The sequence below is a fragment of the Helianthus annuus genome, chromosome 1 (genome assembly GCF_002127325.2).
Source record: "Helianthus annuus cultivar XRQ/B chromosome 1, HanXRQr2.0-SUNRISE, whole genome shotgun sequence".
NCBI classification, from domain to species: domain Eukaryota; kingdom Viridiplantae; phylum Streptophyta; class Magnoliopsida; order Asterales; family Asteraceae; genus Helianthus; species Helianthus annuus.
The window spans coordinates 43,362,975-43,381,378 of NC_035433.2; the positions used below are offsets into that span (position 1 = coordinate 43,362,975).

At 37.7% G+C, this 18,404-nt stretch overlaps 2 protein-coding genes across 2 annotated transcripts; one reads left to right on the forward strand and one right to left on the reverse strand.

The window, feature by feature from the left end:
- Positions 1 to 556: 556 nt before the first annotated feature.
- LOC110865461 (kelch-like protein 5) lies at positions 557 to 8,048 on the forward strand. The gene is made up of 11 exons (XM_022114715.2): positions 557 to 713; positions 2,550 to 2,690; positions 3,543 to 3,724; positions 4,267 to 4,737; positions 5,070 to 5,168; positions 5,267 to 5,618; positions 6,109 to 6,308; positions 6,399 to 6,475; positions 6,973 to 7,074; positions 7,182 to 7,368; positions 7,816 to 8,048. The coding sequence occupies exons 2-11, from the start codon at positions 2,564 to 2,566 to the stop codon at positions 7,909 to 7,911; spliced, it is 1,893 nt and encodes a 630-aa protein (XP_021970407.1). The 5' UTR covers positions 557 to 713; positions 2,550 to 2,563; the 3' UTR covers positions 7,912 to 8,048.
- A 4,963-nt stretch (positions 8,049 to 13,011) lies between these two features.
- Positions 13,012 to 15,108, reverse strand: LOC110865469. The gene has a single exon (XM_022114725.2). It carries the CDS (start codon positions 14,703 to 14,705, stop codon positions 13,173 to 13,175), a length of 1,533 nt encoding a protein of 510 aa, XP_021970417.1. The 5' UTR covers positions 14,706 to 15,108; the 3' UTR covers positions 13,012 to 13,172.
- Between the last annotated feature and the right edge of the window lie 3,296 nt (positions 15,109 to 18,404).

Here is an 18,404-nt window from a genome sequence, read left to right on the forward strand (position 1 = left end):
CGTCTCCTCATATGTCAAGGTGTGGCATGTGAGATCTAAACAAGCCACATGATGCACAAAACAAGTCGTGTTTAATATTATATTTTTAAAGTATTTAATAAAACGTGTATACAAACACGGGGTAGGGGCATAAACGAGCTGAGCTACTTGTGATCCTAAGTTGAGTTTAAGCTTGAAAAACTACATACAACTTGAACTCGAACTTTAGAAAAAAAAAGTTCAAACTAAACCATACTTTCATAATTTAAACGAGCTCGAGCCTAGTCGTGCTCAAGACTTAACTCATTTGCATCCTATTCGTGGGCATGGTTGAGACCACCCCCACATGCGACATCACTACACCTGGGGAGCTAACGCCATCACATGGAGTAGCCCAAAGGTGTGGGGCGAGTAAAGAGACAGGGCACAATTCCCCATCAGTCATATCTAAACACCTCAATCTCACCGTTACATTTCACATAAAGCCCCAATAAAATCGGCACTTCGTGCCGAGCCTTACCTTACACTAGTAACACACACATGATATAGTAAGTTAATAACACTTTTTTTCACTCTTATTTATTATGTATTTGGAGTTGGGCCATTCCAAACACCCATTCATATTGCATGACACGCATATGATCGATCCTGAAAAGTACACAATGCCCGATCATACTTAATCCCCACGTTTGTTCGTCTTTTCCGATCATATTCTTCACTCTCTTTCTCCACAGGTTCTCACTTCTCTCCCCCATTATTTATTCAAGAATTAAGGGTTTTCATTTTGGGGGTTTAAGGGTTTTAATTAACCGTTGCTGATTTTCATCTTTATTTGCTTTTCTGTAACTGGGTTTCTTGTAAATTCAATTTCTAGGGCTTTTTGGGTTTTGATCTACTTGTAGAATGACTTCGTTTGATTATTATATGCAGTTTTATCTTTTGATCAGCAAGATTTTGTATTAGGGTTTAACCTTCAATTGATGACTGCAAAATTGTGGTATCTGTTTTTCATTTTAGTTCTACATGTTAATTCATAGTCATGCTTAAACATGTTACAGAAAATGTGGGACTTTTTTTTACAGATTATTTGATGAATTTGCATTTGATCAGAAGTGAGTTAGTTCATAATCATTTATTATGCTGACCATTTAAGGATCATTTGTCCACTGTTTTTTTTTTTTTTTTAATGTGTTTTGTTTTGCTCTCAATTGTTTTTGTATGTTAGCCAATTGCTTCATTCGGTTTTTCGGGTTTTAATAGTCATTCAATGGCGGATCTTGAACTTTTAAATAGGGAGGGCCGAAAGTTTTAAAGAAAAAAGTTAGGGGGGGGGGGATACATATAAATTTTTCGGTAAAATTTACACTTCGAAGCGAAGAAACAGGGGGGGGGGGGGGGTTGTCATCTGTCTGTGTTAGGTATTGGTGAGGGGTGTAATAACTGATAACCCTGCAACTGTTGCCAAATCTGTTGTTCACGTACACCCGTCTTTTAGTTTAGACCATAGAGAGTGTAGAAATCCACTTACAAGTGGCAGTGTGATAATACATGAATGCCTACTATTATGAGGAGTTATAATCTTCTGTTTTCGCTTCTTGTTGTCTCTAACCGCCAACTTATTCATTCACCGCGGCTCCTGATTTTTTTCTTAAAGTATTTAGCGTATAATTAAGGGTTCTTCTTATGTGAAACCTTACCGTTGGTAAATTAAGCCAAGTAACCTTGACAATCATCTTTGTTGAAACGGAGTAGATAACCTGTTTGAGTGTTATCTAAAAAGTAAAATAGACGATATATGTGTTATTCTTATTCCAGTCCCTCATGTAGGCTTGTTACCCTGACCCGTGTGCACTTGTTTCCGATTTACATTTTTCTTCTTGCAATTCTCAAATTATAAATGCATTAGGTTTTATTTCAAGTTATCTTGATAGTGTTGTTTAAAATAAAAATGATGGTTTTTAATTAATCGGTTATTATCCCATTACATGAATAAAAGTGCTTGCCATGTGTTCTCTATGGGTGTGAATTAAGTTGAATAATAAGTGAAGTGTATCCACTTTTTTTTTTTTTTTTTGTTATTAGTGTATAAGCTAGCTCTAACATAGTTTGAAATTAATGCACTTTTATTCTATGTTTTGAAAATCCATTTTTGAGAGGAATATGCCAATTATGTATGTTCAGAAAAAAATTTGTTTGACTCTCCAAAGTCAAAGCAGCACACTTGTTAAAGATCAAGGTTATCGTATTGCTCTTGTTAAGATCTTTAGTTGTGTATGATGTTGAAGCTTAGTAGTATTTCTTGTTTGGTTTTATTAAATCTTAAATCAATTCTAATTGTTTGTATAATTGTATTATACTTATGTTTAAATTCTCAGTAAGTTGAGGTCATGTTTCTAGTTTGTCCTTTTTATTGGTTTGTTTGTTTGTTTGTTTTTTTTTTTTTTTTTTTGTCTAGCTTATATGTTCTAGTGCATGTGTTTCCAATCCTTTATCGGGTTTAAAAGTATTAAAATTACGAACGTAGAGCTCTTCTAATTCGCTTTTTTTTATGTGAATTATATTTTTTCAAGATAAGAAATTGAAGATGGGGGCAAGAAAGAAAGAGTCCAATTATGCAAGCAATAGAAATTTAGGGAAAAATCAACTAGGCGGTGTAATATTTGGTGCGACAAACCTCACATTCAATGAATGCCTTTCAAAGCAACTCTTTGGTTAGTCCTGTAATATGACCTAGATTTGACTATTATTTTTTGAAACATGCGGTATCCATATCTTCTTCTCCCAATCCATTAGCACTATTTCAACCCATTTACTTTTAAAAAAATGCTTAAAACATCCTAGAGTAAGTACACGGATGGCCCCTGTGGTTGACCAAAATTTTGGATTTAGACCCTAGTTTTGCAAAAGTTACAGATGGTCCCTTTGGTTTGCACTTTGTAACGCATTTAGTCCCCAACTTTTTCACGGATGGTTCCTGTGGTTTGCACTTTGTAACGCATTTAGTCCCTAACTTGGACTTGCTGAAACCATTAGATTTGTTAGCTGTGGACTAAATGCGTTACAAAGTGCAAACCACATGGCATAGTTATTAAAGGCGCGAGGCGCACTCAGGGCAATTTGTTGAGTCCCGGGCTTTATTTGCGCCTAGGCGCTCGCTTTAATAACTATGAGATGACCCAGAGTTATTAATGGCGTACGGCGCACACAGAGCGATTTGTTGGGACTGGGGCTTTATTTGCGCATGGGCGCTCGCTTTAATAACTACACTGAAGCTAGGGACCAAATCCAAAATTTTGGTTAACCACAAGTACCATTTGTGTACTTTACTCTTTTATTTAAAGTTTTGTGTTATTGAAATCTCCTAAAGTTGTGACACTAATTATTTATAACGAATTAAAACTTTTGGATAAAATTGTTTGAGGTCAATTCTACGCATACCCAAAATTACTTGTCTAAACCATTATGACCGTTACCTGTCCCATCCATTTTGCCACCTTCAAGGCAATGAATTTCTATCTAAATCCCTTTTTGACCTTCTAATATGCTTCTTGAAATTGTATTAGGTTTACCAAAGGAGCACCTTGAGTATGTTGAAAAGATTGTTCCTGGTTTGCCGTTGTTTCTATTCAACTATACGGATAGAAAATTGCATGGTGTTTTTGAAGCGGCTAGCCATGGCCAAAAAGATATAGATCCGTACGCTTGGACTGTTGAAGGCAAACAAAAAACACCTTTTGCTGCTCAGGTATCTTGATGCATGTTACATTCTTAGTTTTAAATTGCGTGATGCGCTCCGATGCGTTTGGCCCAAAAATCTGATGCGCGATGCGAGCGCATCATGTATGCGATGCGCTATTTATAAAAAGAATAAAAAATTATCTAGACATAACAATTTATAAAAACGTACTTAAACTAAAACAACCGTCGTAATAAGAAGATAAAGTTGTGCTTTTTGGTTCAAATAATAAAATGTTTTTAGAACCACTAAAAGTGTTTAGGAACCGTAATGGCCCAAATTAAGCATACGAAGATAATAATTATTGCGTGCATCGGAGCACTTTATCCGACGAGCGCATTATGCGAAATCGGCGCAATATTGTCGCATCACGTAAACGCAACGCATTAGCTGTGGCGATGGGCTCTCATTAGCGCATTATGTGCGTATATCAAAACCGGTTACACTGAATGATTATAATAAGCAAATAATCAACTTTAATAGTAAAACCTGCTATACGATATAGTGTTTGAATGTGCTTTCGTCTTTTGAACTCTGCTCTTGTTATTTAGGTTCAAGTACGTGTACAGTCAGCACGCCAACCACTAACCGAGACTCAGTTCAAGCCCGTGATTTTGGACAATTATTTTACTCAAAACCATTTCTGGTTCGAACTGGATCATGCGCAAACAAACAGACTATTGTCTTTGTTTTCATCTCAACCCGTTTCTCTTTTTACAACAAATCTCTCATTTGTACCTAAGAAAGCGGAAAACAGGCTTAAAGAGAAAAAAGTTTATACGAGTTTCAGTGGCAAGACTGTAAGTTCGGATACATTAGATGACCGTATCAGGAAAGATGAAGAGGAACATGTGTGCATGAAGCTTAAAGAACTCGCTTTAAACCGCAAATTTTCTGACCCACCTACTGCCCGTGAAGATGAAGCCACCCGCGTAAATGTGGACCCACAATCTGCTGCTCGTGAAGATGATACGACTGTCGAGAATAATACTTCTTTAATGGAAGATTCTATTATAGCTCAGGTCTCACCTATTTACAAGTGTTGGTCAAGCGGGTTGTATAACGGGTCAAAATGGGTAGTACTTGGTATGTGTCGGTTGGGTTGACCCATGACCCTAGTTGTCCAAATTTTTTGACTTTTTTAAATAATAATTCGTGTGAATATGATTAAAAAAATAATATTATCTTAATAATTTATAACAATCTTATTCTTTTTGGGCAGCTTCCGACCCATTTTCTTTTTTAGCCAATATTTATTTTAATATTATTTTATCCATTTGACCCGTTAGAGAAAAATAATATCCCACATTTATAGTAACATGTAATTCTTGTAATTTTTTTCTTGGATTATTAGTTGATTGAGAAGGTGGAAGATCTGATGGCATTTAAAACCGAGCAAACTAACAAGATTGAATTTTTAGAAAAGAAAGTTATTTTCTTGGAGCAGAATCTGGTATTCTCGATATATCTCATAATCCGGTGATTTCTTTTATATCGGTTGTTAAAAGTTTTTTTTTTTTTTTTTAATATTTTTTCATGTTTACATGTCAGGCTGAAGCACGAAATGAAATTCGGTATCTGAAAGACCCGCGTATAAAGTTGGAAAGTATGGTGGGGCCCTCTGAGGAATCTCATACTAAAAATGGGATGACGTCATCTAATGCGTTCGATTTGGATAAGTCACCCGATACCAATCTAGACGGTTGTGATGACTTGATATTTCTAGTTGGTGGATATGATGGCATGTCATGGTTCTCATCGCTCGATGCCTATTCACCTTCAAATGATTGTATTAAGTCACGTAAACCAATGAATACCGCTCGATGTTATGCTCCTGTTTCGGTATTAAATGGTGAACTTTACGTGTTTGGTGGTGGAACTCGTGGTGTATGGTATGACACAGGTAAGGTATATATACATGTGTATGTATTATATAGAGTAAAATGCCATTTTCGTCCCTGAGGTTTGGTCAGTTTTGCAACTTTCGTCCAAAGGTTTGTTTTTCCATATCTGGATCCAAAAGGTTTGAAATCTTGCCACTTTCATCCGGCTTGTTAACTCCATCCATTTTTATCCGTTACGTTAGGGATATTTCCATCTTTTTTGATAACTTAAATGAGTTCGGTCTCGGGTATTTTAAATGCTTGTACATAAATTGAAAAAGACCAAATTGCTCTGTAAGTTAACAAAAAGACGAAAATACCCTTGACTTAACAGAGAAAAATGGACGGAGTTAACAAGCTGGATGAAATGGCAGGATTTCAAACCTTTTGAATCCAGATGCGAAAAAACAAACCTTTGGACGAAAGTCGCAAAACTGGCCAAACCCCAGGGACAAAAATGGCATTTTGATGTTAGTACTAACATTTGTTTATTTTAATTATTTGTTAAAGTCGAATCATATAATCCGGTTGTGAACGAGTGGACTGGTAGGCCAGCTCTAAATGCCAAAAAGGGAAGCCTAGCTGGTGCGACTTTAAACGGCAAGATTTACGCAGTTGGCGGTGGAAGTGATGACGTATTCTATTCAGCGGTTGAGATGTTAGACCTGGATATCGGAGCTTGGATCCCAACACGATCCATGCTTCAGAAAGTAAATATATATTTCGCCACATGAATTCGAAGTTTATCATACCGCCATAATTTACTCCAATATGTTATCTAAAATGGTTATTTTTTTCAGCGGTTTTCTCTGGCTGCAGCCACACTTAATGGGGCGATTTACGCTGTTGGTGGCTATGATGGAGAAAGCTATTTGAAGTAAACTTATCTATGCTTTTATTATTTTTTTTTAAATAGTAATGGTTGTGATATGATGGATGTGGCAAATGGGCAGGTTGAGCCATTTGGGTAAACGATCAAAATGGGTAGTTATTGTTTCACGGCCCACGGGTCTGTCAGGGTCCGAAACACTTTCTGTCCAGTTTTTTTTTTTTTTTTTTTTTTTTTTTTTTTTTTTTTTTGTTCATTATATATTGGTACAAAAGGTTTATTGTTAAATTACTATGATTTCTCAAATAATTGGATTTAAATGCACCTTGGGTGACTTTCAACTTTTTTAGCTATTTCTTTTTTTTCTTTTTTTTTTTTATCTATCTGACCCATCACAGGTAAAATATAACCCAAATTGACCTATTCATCAGTGAATGGGTCAAGTTGCCATTTCTAGTTATCATCAAACACTTTTCAAATGGGCCCATAATCTTGTTTGAGTGAATCGCATAGCTTTAAAAAGTTCCGTTTTATTATTATCTTAGGTCTGCTGAAAGATTTGATCCTAGAGAACATTCATGGACGAGAATTGAGAGCATGAACACAATGAGGGGCTGCCCTTGCTTGGTCATTCTTAACGAAAAGTTGTAAGACATTCATATCTATTTTGTTAAAACATTAAACGGGTCGAAATTACCGCCTCTAATTTTGTTAAACGGATCTGTGTTCAAGTTGTTGATGATGTTTATTTCAGATATGTTATAGGTGGTTTTGATGGAAATGATATGGTTCCGAGTGTAGAGATATATGATCCTAGACGCGGGTCGTGGATGAGCGGAGAGCCCATGAAGTACCCCAGGGGGTTTTCAGCTGCAGCGGTGGTTAATGAATCCATCTACGTTTTTGGTGGTTTAAAATCCGGTGATGAAATCAATGACACTGTAAGTGTAACGAGTCGGGTTGAGCTGCAAACACCATCTTGTTCTTTTTCTTTAAAAATTATTTTGATAGATAATTAATAGTCATCTATATGATTCTTTTTTTTTTTTTCAAAATCGATGAACAATTAAAATACTAAGCAAATTGGATTTTAATCATCCAAAACTATGACCCCTTGGCTGATAATAATCTATACTAACAATTTGGCTAACGACACTCTTTTAACTTTCACTTTTACAATCCCACTTGCAAAATTATCATTAATAATTTTACACTTAATTTCTGTTCTGTGTGAGCGAAATCGAGTGAAAATCTATGATGACTATACTTGTGGGATTTTCCTTGAGAACAAAAGGGAATTATTATCAGCCAATATGTCATAGTTTGGATTATTAAAATCCATTGGTGAGTATGGATTATTGCGAGTCTAACACATAGCAATGACACAGGTTGAACGCTACAAGGAGGGCCAAGGGTGGGAAAGTCTTGAAACAAAGGCTAGTGGCCGGAGATGCTTCTTCTCGGCTGTTGGTTTATCAAGTTGAATATCGGTTGTTTTAGTTTGAAACCTTAAAAAATTAAAAAAAAATGTTGGTATAATGTGTTTTTACTTGTGGATCTCCACATTAAATTTTGGATGTGAATGATTTTTGGTATGAGTTAAGATTTGTGTTATGTGTCCTATTATGAAAACGTAACAATGATATGATGCAACTACCTTATCTTCCTACCGTTAGGTACAAAGGGTTTTTTAATCATTCTCATTCATTTGGTACTTAGCTCTCAAGGAAACTAAATATATATTTTTATTATTTCTGACCAATAAGTTATTGGTCACAAACTACTGCTAATGTTATTGGCAATAACATTAGCAGTAGTTTGTCTTATGTTAATGAGAACGCAAAAACATATCTATTTACACGACAAAACTCAATTACATTGTTCTGTAGTATATGTCATGTGCGAATTCTGCAAATTGTTGTGGCTCCTAATGTGGGGCTATCGAGCGTGCCTATGGGATATTATCTAACGAATCTGGGTAAAGATAGTTGGCTTGTATGCCGGTTGGTACGTGGTTGAGTGAACATGTGACACCAAATGGACATGGACCATTGTTCCACTTTCGTTGCACCGCAAATTTGCCAAAGATGCTCAGGTGATCATACGGGTTTTCGTAACCATCATGACCATAAATTGCGATTCTTTGAGTGAACATGGACCGATTCTTTTAGTAAACATAGACTGTGATATCATGGCTAAACGAGGACATGGTCAAGTGATTGCATCCTCTATTGACCTAAACGAGGACCGATTCTATGCAACTAGGTTGTATTTCTCTTGTGGAAAACCTTTTAGTATTGTTTTTCTAATCATAAATGTTGTGTATGTATTATGTTATTAGCTATGTCAAACGCAACACTTTCGAGTATGCCTGTCCTCTAGCATGTATGTATGTATGTATGCCAATGGGTATTGTTTGTTGGCATGCTTGATCGGATGCTTTATTGTTCCTGTTGTGACATTTGATGCTTGACTACAGGGCCGGTCTATTGGGCTTTTCAACCTAGGCATAGGTCTAGGACAACAAAAAATCAAGGGCCACAAATTTTAGTAAGTTATTATATATAGTATGTGTGTGATGACCGGTGACCCAAAATAATTGCAAAAATAATTGCAAAAAGCCAGTTTTCTAATTAAAAAATGCCTAATTTAAAAGACCCAATTTTGAATTAAAAACTCCAACTAATACGCACAACTGCATCCATCGACAATTGGTTATTCGGCCTAAAATTCCTTAATTAGAGCCGCTATTATCGTTCCCAAAATTTCCATCATTTTTGCTGCCAGCGTAATCTAGGTTTATATTCTTAGATGAAGGTTGGTTGGTTGCCATTCCAAAAAAAATATTCTTAGATGAAGATAAAGGTTTTTTTTAAGGCCTCCAAAAACGTTGAGACGGTCCTGCTTGACGGTCGTACGCTTAGAGCTCCATTATTGGCTTCGACCGTATGGTGCTCGGATGTTATTACCTCCGATCGTGTGGTGCTCTAGATATTTCGTGGCCCAAAGCTATAATTTATAAAATAAAAGCATTTGCAAAACAATACTTTCAAAAGGCTAGTCTTAACTTCTTCAAAATTGTGTTCTCTAATAAAAATTACAAATAAATAATGATTCATATATAGAAACGTCATAATCAACTTATCTTCCAGAAAGAAAGCCCATACACAATAAAGACCCAACTACAAAATGCATATTACAATAACTCCTGAGTTGTCGCAAGGGCAACAAACATACATGACACATCACATGGCCACGTTTCATCATACTTTACAACTATCTCCATGCCAATATACACCAAAGCCTTTGCATACGTACCACATGAATTCTGGGACCCATCGACATATATGGAGAAACAAACACCAAATTCCAGGACATCCCAAAAAAAAAAAAAAAAAAAAAAGAGGTGAACCCGAATATGAAAACTTATTTAACATACCATGTTATCCAACCATCAAATCGGTTTTGTTATCGTCAAATTCCATATGAAATGAGTATTAGGGTGAAGGGAGTGGTTAAACAGGTGAAAGTGGCAAATTTTAAAATGGACCAATCAGAGAGTGCCATGTCAGAGAGGGTAAAAAGTTTAAACTTTGCTGAAAAGTGTTGGCAATGGTTTAGACACTTGAAAGTGGCAAACTTTTTTTATTCTTTTTTTATTTTTTTATCTTTAAACACCCCTTCACCACCACCACCACCGGTTCCACCACCACCACCACCCTCAAAATCAACCCACCCTTATCACCTCCACAACCACCGGTTCCACCTCCATCACCACTCGCCACCACCACCCCCTGTTCACCACCACCGGTTGCCCACCTCCTGTTCACCACCACCACCTCCTGTTTATCACCACCGGTTCCACCACCTCCTGTTCACCACCGCCGTAGCAACACCACCACCGCCACCGGAAACCACCGCCACCAGTCACCGTAGCATGGAAAAACATGCTCCAATCATGCTCCAATCATTATTGCCCCCCTCTCTCTTCTTTGGTCACTCGGCAAAGGTATACCGAGTTGTTTGATTTGCTAAGCGGCAAAGGTGGCCGGCGGCGGTGTTGCCGCGCGGCAAACACCTTTGCCGAGTGGTTTCCCGCACCACTCCCTTCACCCTTATAACCATAGTCGTACAATGATTAATATTTAGGGGAGAAGGGGTGGTTCACTAGTGAAAGATTCTATCACTCTCACTCTCCAATCAAATCATGCCATGTCATGTCATCAACCAAATTTCCATCACTAGTGATAGAAATGTAGGAGGGGTGGAATCAATAGTGATGGAATTCTATCACTCCCAATTGTTTTTTAATTTTCATTTTAAAATTATAAATTTCACTAATTTTTTTAATTTTTTATTTTAAAATTATAAATTAACAATAAAACACTAAAATTAAAAATTTCATTAAATTTAAAACATACTACTTCAATTTAACATACTAGAAACATACAATTTAAAAAAAAAAAAAAAAACCTACTCCTTGTCCGAATCCGGAAACTCCAAACCTAGAGAACCTACTAGTTCGATTAAATCGAATCTCAACCGAAAGTGAGTTTCTTCGTTACGCAATTGTAAATGGATATCTTGTGGAACTTGAACTTGCGTAGGAGGATCCGGCACCCAATCCGGGGATATTGCACCCCCGTCGTGTTTGATCAGCATATTGTGCAATATGATACATGCATACACTATGCTATGAATTGATTTCTTGGTCATCGAACGAACCGGTCGGTGTAGTATACCCCATCTACCCTTTAAAACACCAAATGCCCTCTCAACATCTTTTCTTGCCGATTCTTGCAATTTTTTGAACGCCTTTTCTTAGGCCTCGACAGGAAATGAGGGAGCTTTCACAAAAACAGACCAAGACGGGTAGATACCATCCACAAGATAAAAGCCTCGTCTGTAATGTCGACCGTTAACATAGAAAGGAGAGGAAGGTGCGGTACCATCCGTTACGCTTTGGAACAACGGCGACGTGTGCGACACATTGATGTCGTTGTTTGAACCTGGAACACCGAAATACGAATGCCAAATCCATAAATCATTCGACGCCACCGCTTCTAGTATGATGGTTGGTCTTTTGATGTCTCCCCTCACATACGCCCCTCGCAACTCTCTTGGACAATTTTTCCACTCGATATGTGTACAATCGATGCTACCGAGCATCCCGGGAAAATGCCATCTAGCCTCGTGTGCGGCGTAAATACGTGAGATGTCGTGGCTCGTCGGTTTACGTAAAAACTCGTTAGCATACAACTTAATGACCGCATTGCAAAAAAATTGCAAACATTCACGTGAAGTTCTTTCAGACATAGCTAGGTATTCATCATATTGATCGGGTGGGTTACCTGTCACTAGTTGGCGAATGGCGGACGTGCATTTTTGTATCGGCGTGAAACTTGGTTTGCCCCTCGCATCGTAACGTTCTTGAAACTATTCCTCGCTTGCTTTGATGTCTCCAACAATCTTTAAAAATAATTCTTTGGGTAAACGAAACCGATCTCTAAACGTTTCGGCATTGTATAGCGGGTTTTCCACAAAATAATCGTTCATCAAAACTTCGTTGGCACGTATACGATCACGGTCAGCCATCTTCTTCTTTGGGCGGGACGACTCGGCATCAAGCTCGTTATACACCGACACAAAATAGTTTAGCGTGTCCTTGTCGGAAGACGACTCGGAATCGGTATCGCTAGACATCGGAAATGTCGAATCCGTAGGGAATTCCATTTGAGAAAGAAATAAAAATTGTGAAATGGGTTGATGTAGATTGGTGTGTGAAAAATTGTTTGAAATGGAGATGTTAAATAGATAAATGGTTGAAAGGTTTTTTTTTTTTTTTAACATTGTACCGTTTTAAAACAGTCAAAATGATCCAAAGTTCGAAAATTTCAAAACTTCAACGCGTGACACAGTTAACGCGTTATATTATTCACGCGTTAAATAACCGGCGGCGGCGGTGTAGCGTTGAAGTTTAACGCGTTGTCCGAGCTTCATCACGCACCGTCCCGAGTGCTCTTATACCCTTTGTGGTGAAATTATTCCCTCGGTCCGAAAAAGTTATCAAATGATAAGTGGCGATAGCTTCTTGGGCTAGTGGCATCAGACTAATCTTCACCAAAACGATTGGATTCAAGTCTCACATGGTAAGACTTAAATGATTTTTAATAGTACATTTAAAAAAAAGGTATGCATTAACCGTTAAAATAACTAGCCACCAAAAAGAGAAGCAATATAAGCAACCCAAATTTTAATAATATGTGAATATTATTATTATTTGAACACTAATAACATGCCATGTAATTATTATACCTTTAAATTATTATTATTTGAAAACTAATAACATGCCATGTGATTACAATTCCCCTCTTCCTTTGGTTTAGTACCACTAATTCCACTGGTTTAAGTAGGGTATTGATGATCCATGGGTTCACATAATCACAAAATGCCAAGTTCCCTTTTCCCTTCTCTTTGTGAAAAGACTATTATACCCCTGACCGAAATCTAAATTACAAAGTCACCAAATGAGAAGCTTACTACTACTATTCCCATCAGTGACAAGAAGGAATGTATACCAAACATATGAAACTAACGAACCAACTTATCCATGTATATAATATCATACAATGTGGAAACAAATTACCTTTCATTCCCAGAAAGAAACTTTGATTTGTTCATGTAAAAAGATTAAAACTACAACATTTTCAAGTAAACAAGGCGTACCGATTACCCGATAAACCCATTACCACCATTGATGAACAAGAACTCCGCGTTGTCGCAAAGATTTAAACAGATCCAAGCATTGCCCATAACTCTTCTGGTATTTCGGACTCCTCACACCCGGACAACATTTCTGCCACCGGTTGTAATGACATTCAAGAAACACTTCATCGATCAAACAGATCGCACCCGTCTCAATCAGTCTCGGGATCAAATCAAACTCAGTCCCTTCAACATCCATCTTCATCACCACAAAATCATTCTCTGTCACTGTGTTCTTCAACCAGTCAGCAAAATCAAACCCTTGTATCACATCAGTAGACCCCACAATCCCACCACCTGTTTTCGCAGCCTGGATCCGACCCATTCCCCGCCCCGTTTCCACATTTTCGTCACCCGGAGTCTGATTAATCTCAAACACCAAGCTCTCATTTCTCACCCAAGCCGCATACGGCAACAACGTGACCCCCTTTTTCGACTTGTACTGATCATGAAAATGCTTGTCGGCCTCAATCGCGTAGATGTCAAACGTCTTGTTCTGTTTCGGGTATTGTTTCTTGAACCAGCTCACAATGCTGGACCCGTAGCTACGAGCCCCGACATCAACATACACGTAGCGATTCTTAAACCCGATATCCGCCATCGAAGATAGATACTTCACGTTTTCGATGTTTCTCTTCAACGTAATCCACGGTTTCAACGGCTCGGATTCAATCAACGGCTCGGCTTTCTTCAACAATTCCTGTTTATACCCCGGAACCGAACACGAACCAACCGAATTCTTCGAATTCGGATCGGTTTTCGACCTAATTTTCATATCGATTTCTTTCTTCATGACAATCTCATGAACACGAGGCAAATCGGAATCGAATCCATCAAACTCACGGGAACTTATAAACTTACAACAATTAAATAAACGAATGAAAGAATTGAAACTATATGTATCTATAGAACCGGTGTGAACAACAACGTATCCTTCCGGTTTAAGCGTCCGGCCAATTTCCGACGCGAACGACGCCGTTTTATCCGATCTGTCCAAAACTCCGTTACCGGAAAATATAAAATCAAACGTATTATCTTCAAACGGTTGCCGGAACCCTAGACCGTTAACCACCAACGGTTTCATCGCTTTTTTGAATATTCCGACGGAATCTTCAACGCCGATTTCTCTCAGAGCGTACACGTCTTCTCCGGCGGGAGTTTCGAGGCACAGAGATTTCGATTGCATGTTCAGGAAGCCATCGACGATGAGATCCTGAAACACGGTGATGTAGAACATCACGCGTTTGTGAAACTCCGGCGAAGCCGCGGCGGTAGGATTGAGGATAACGGAGGAGCGGCCGGTGTGGCCACCGCCAGACGCGGCGGTGACTAGGTTATGGTTACCGGTGGATGCGGTGGCAGAGAAGAAGCAGAAATCGTCTCCCGCGACGCACGATTCGCCTCGGATTGTGATGACGTAAGCGAACCGGATGATGACGATGAGGAGAGAGAAGAGGAGGAAGCGAACGACGACGTTTCGGAAGACGCCGAATTTTCCGGCGACCAGTTCCATCGAAATTGTAAACAAATTGTAATCAAACTGTGAAGAGATTGTTAAAAAAAATGAAAAGAATTGAATTGAATGGACGAATCGGATGAAACTTAGTGTTTGAGAAGGTGAATTAGTGGTCAAAGTGTGTGAATTGTGAAGAAACTGATCGAATTAGGGTTTGAGAAGGTGTTACCGGGAGCAGAAACGGGCGGAGGTGTGGTTTGCGCCGATGAAGGTGGAGTGATTGAGGTGAGTAGCGATGAATTGATAGGGGAATTTGCAGGGGGGATTCATGGGGAAGGGTGGTGGTGGTTCATGAGTGAGGAATTACTTAGGGTTTGATTTGTTCTGTGGGTTTAATGGAAGGATGGAGAAGATGAAGATGAAGAAGAACACGGAAGAGGGTTTTTGATGAGAGAGAAAATGATGAGTGGGACCGTTAGAAACGGTGTCAACGCGCATTACTGCGATTATTAATGGAACAAGTTTTTTATTATTATTCTCAATTATTAAGCTATTTCTTTCTTTTTTATAATTTATGGATTTCATTATAGAATGGATTTGTTAACTTTTGGGACACGTATATGTTTTTTAAATAGATAATTAATAATAAGTTTGGTGTATCTGGTTGGGAGAGCATCATGAGAAAACTAGATCTAAATGAGAAACTAGAAAACTAACAAAAACAATCTAAAAAAAAGCCAAAAAATATACCAATTTTTTTTTACAATTTTTTATAAAAAAATCGCTACTTTTTATATATAAAAAAATTTCAAAAAAAAAATTTGTTGTACTGCACATGTGCATTATATGTGATTATATGTGTACTACACATGGACTACACATATGCACTATATCCGTAATAGTGCACATGTGTAATACAACAAATTTTTTTTTTTTTGAAAATTATTTTCCATGTATAAAAACTAACGATTTTTTATAAAAAAATGTAAAAAAAAATTTTGTATGTTTTTAGGCTTTTTTAGTTAGTGTTTTGGTTTTCTCATTTAAACTAGTTTTCTCATGATCCATCCCCTTATCTTGTATACGTCCGTATTTAAATATTATATAACCTTAGCCAATGTGTTCTTGCTTTCAAATCTGAGCAATGACAACTAATTTAGGATTATTAGGCTGTGGGGAGTGGGCCGTTTTATGGGCGGAAGCTGTCAGGCAACGCTGGCTAATCCATACCGTGTTAGCGTCGGTTACGGCGTTGTCTCGTTAGCATGGCTTTGAAGCCTGGCGCCCGGGGGGGGGGAGCTAACTTGGTTGGCTAGTATTGGCTGGTGACATTTGACCGTTGGGTTAGCCGTTTAGCATAGCCATTGGCCAAAGGCTATTTAAAAAAAAAAATATTTATTATCTATATATATCAAACAATACTTACCATTTTTACTATCAAAAAATTCAAAAACCACTACCAACCTCCAAAAAAATATATACAATGGATTCTTCAAGTTCAAGCGATAAACCTACAAAAAAAATATTTATAATGGATTCTTCAAGTTCAAGCGATTCGTATGATAGATCTGTTTTGTCATCCTCATCCGACGACGGAGGGGAAATATTATTATCAACAGTGGCGACCATCGTGAAAGCTATTGTTGAAGATTCAGATGAAGGGACTTCTCAACCCCAACCCAAACAGAGGAAGTACATAGTTCGTGAACGCGAAACCGCAAACGATTTGCTGGTAAGCGATTATTTATCACCCCCCAACCAACGTATGATGAAAAAATGTTTAGGCGTCGTTTTCGTATAAAGATGAAGATGATTGATTGATTTTTTTTTTGTTGTTGTAATGTATTTTTATTGTAGTTATTTAAAATTACTTTATTAAATTCTATGATTTAATATAAAAAAAATCGGTCAACATGGCACCCCCACGCCGCTAACACACGCCCCTTCCACACCTTACTTTTTAGGGTGTCGACTAGTGGAGCCTACAAGTGTCACGTGTCGAGTAATGTCCCCAACCCAAACCCCCCACCCCCATCCCCATAGTCTTAGGGTGTAAGGGGTGCATAATGAGATTAAGCAAACTTTCCCCCAACCCAATCATGTCGTGCCATGTATTTCCTCTCTCATTCTTGCCTAATGCCTAAAAAACATAAGTGGTGCATGCCTAAATTGAGATTAGACAAACTAATTTAAAAAAAGGGATGATTGGTTAACAAGAACTAGGCCCCATGTCACACCCCAAAAATGTCGCAACGGAAATACATGTGACAACCCTCATAATTACAGGTATCCGTACAATTAATTAATATTAAATTTGTGCTTAATGAGTGTGCTTGACTACAACTGATGATATAAACTGCTTCATGATTTCTGTATCATACATACATGTGCATCACACTTCATACTGTCACACCATTTATCACATACAAACTTTAGTGACATACATGATGCACAAAGCACAGTTAGTGGATAACTCAGAAATATACTGACAGTGCCAGTACATAGACAGACAGTGTTTTGAGGCCCAGTATGAGCCAGAGACAAGGTGCTACACTAGTATAAAGTGTAGGGAAGTAAGAACCATAAAACTGCGTCACTAGGTGATAGTTTAAGTGCCGGAAAGTGTCTAAAACCCACTCTAAGTGCAGAATTCTGCATTAATCATCAAAATTCAGCATTTTAGCATGCTACTAATGTGCAAAAACATGGCAAAATGGTCATGTATGCTTTCCTAAGTGTCGGGAATTAAAAGTGTCACAAAAAGTTACATAAAAGACACTATACGGTATAACTTAGCACTTTAACGAATCGGTATCTAACCGAACAACCGGACATTACCCGAAACACTAAAATATTGCTAGAAACATTGTTTTACTTTTTCTGAGCTAGTTATGGTTCCCGAACACTCTAAGTTACTATACAAAGCATCCTATACCTAAAACACTAGACTTACACTTAACACCCTAACTAATTACCCATATTTACCAACAAATTACATTTAACACCCCCCTCTCTTGATGTGGACGGTCACAAGGACCCCACCATTACAAGATTTGCCTAAATCTTCTTCAAATCGTTCATAATATTCATTGGGATTTGATTAGATGTTGTTGGTCCTTGATGAAACATTAGACCATTGGGTAATAAGGTTTAGAGGATTATAAGACCATCTTCATCTTCAACATTTCTTCACAACACTCCTCTCTCCTCTCCCTCACTAACTCTCGGCCGAACACCCCTCTCTACACACCACCATTTTCGATTTTCATTCATCCATTCCAAGTGCTCTCAAAGGTGTAACAAGGTGAATCATGAAGCGTGGAACTCACGGATCTTGAAGGATCACTCACACTTGCTTTTATCCACCACTTTTGTCTTCATCTTCACCATTGTTCTTCCCTAGCTTCAAGCTAGTAGTAAGACTTCTTTGGTCTTTGTTTACTTCATGTTTTTAGTGGTTAAAAGATATATTGTGATGATTTACATAAGAACACTAAAGAACATAAACTTAAAGCTTGAACATAAAGCTTACATAAGAGGAAATCTTGTTAGAATGATGTTGTTTAGCATATGGATGATGTTTGCTTGTTGATTACTAGTGATATTGATGTTGATCATAACATGGAACTTGCTAGATTATGATTAAAAACATGATTTAGCAAGTTAGGAGATGATTATGTGTTTACATGAAATAATCATCTTCTTGATTAAACATGAACTTGAAAGTAAAAGGATTTTCTTGAAAAGTAATAAACA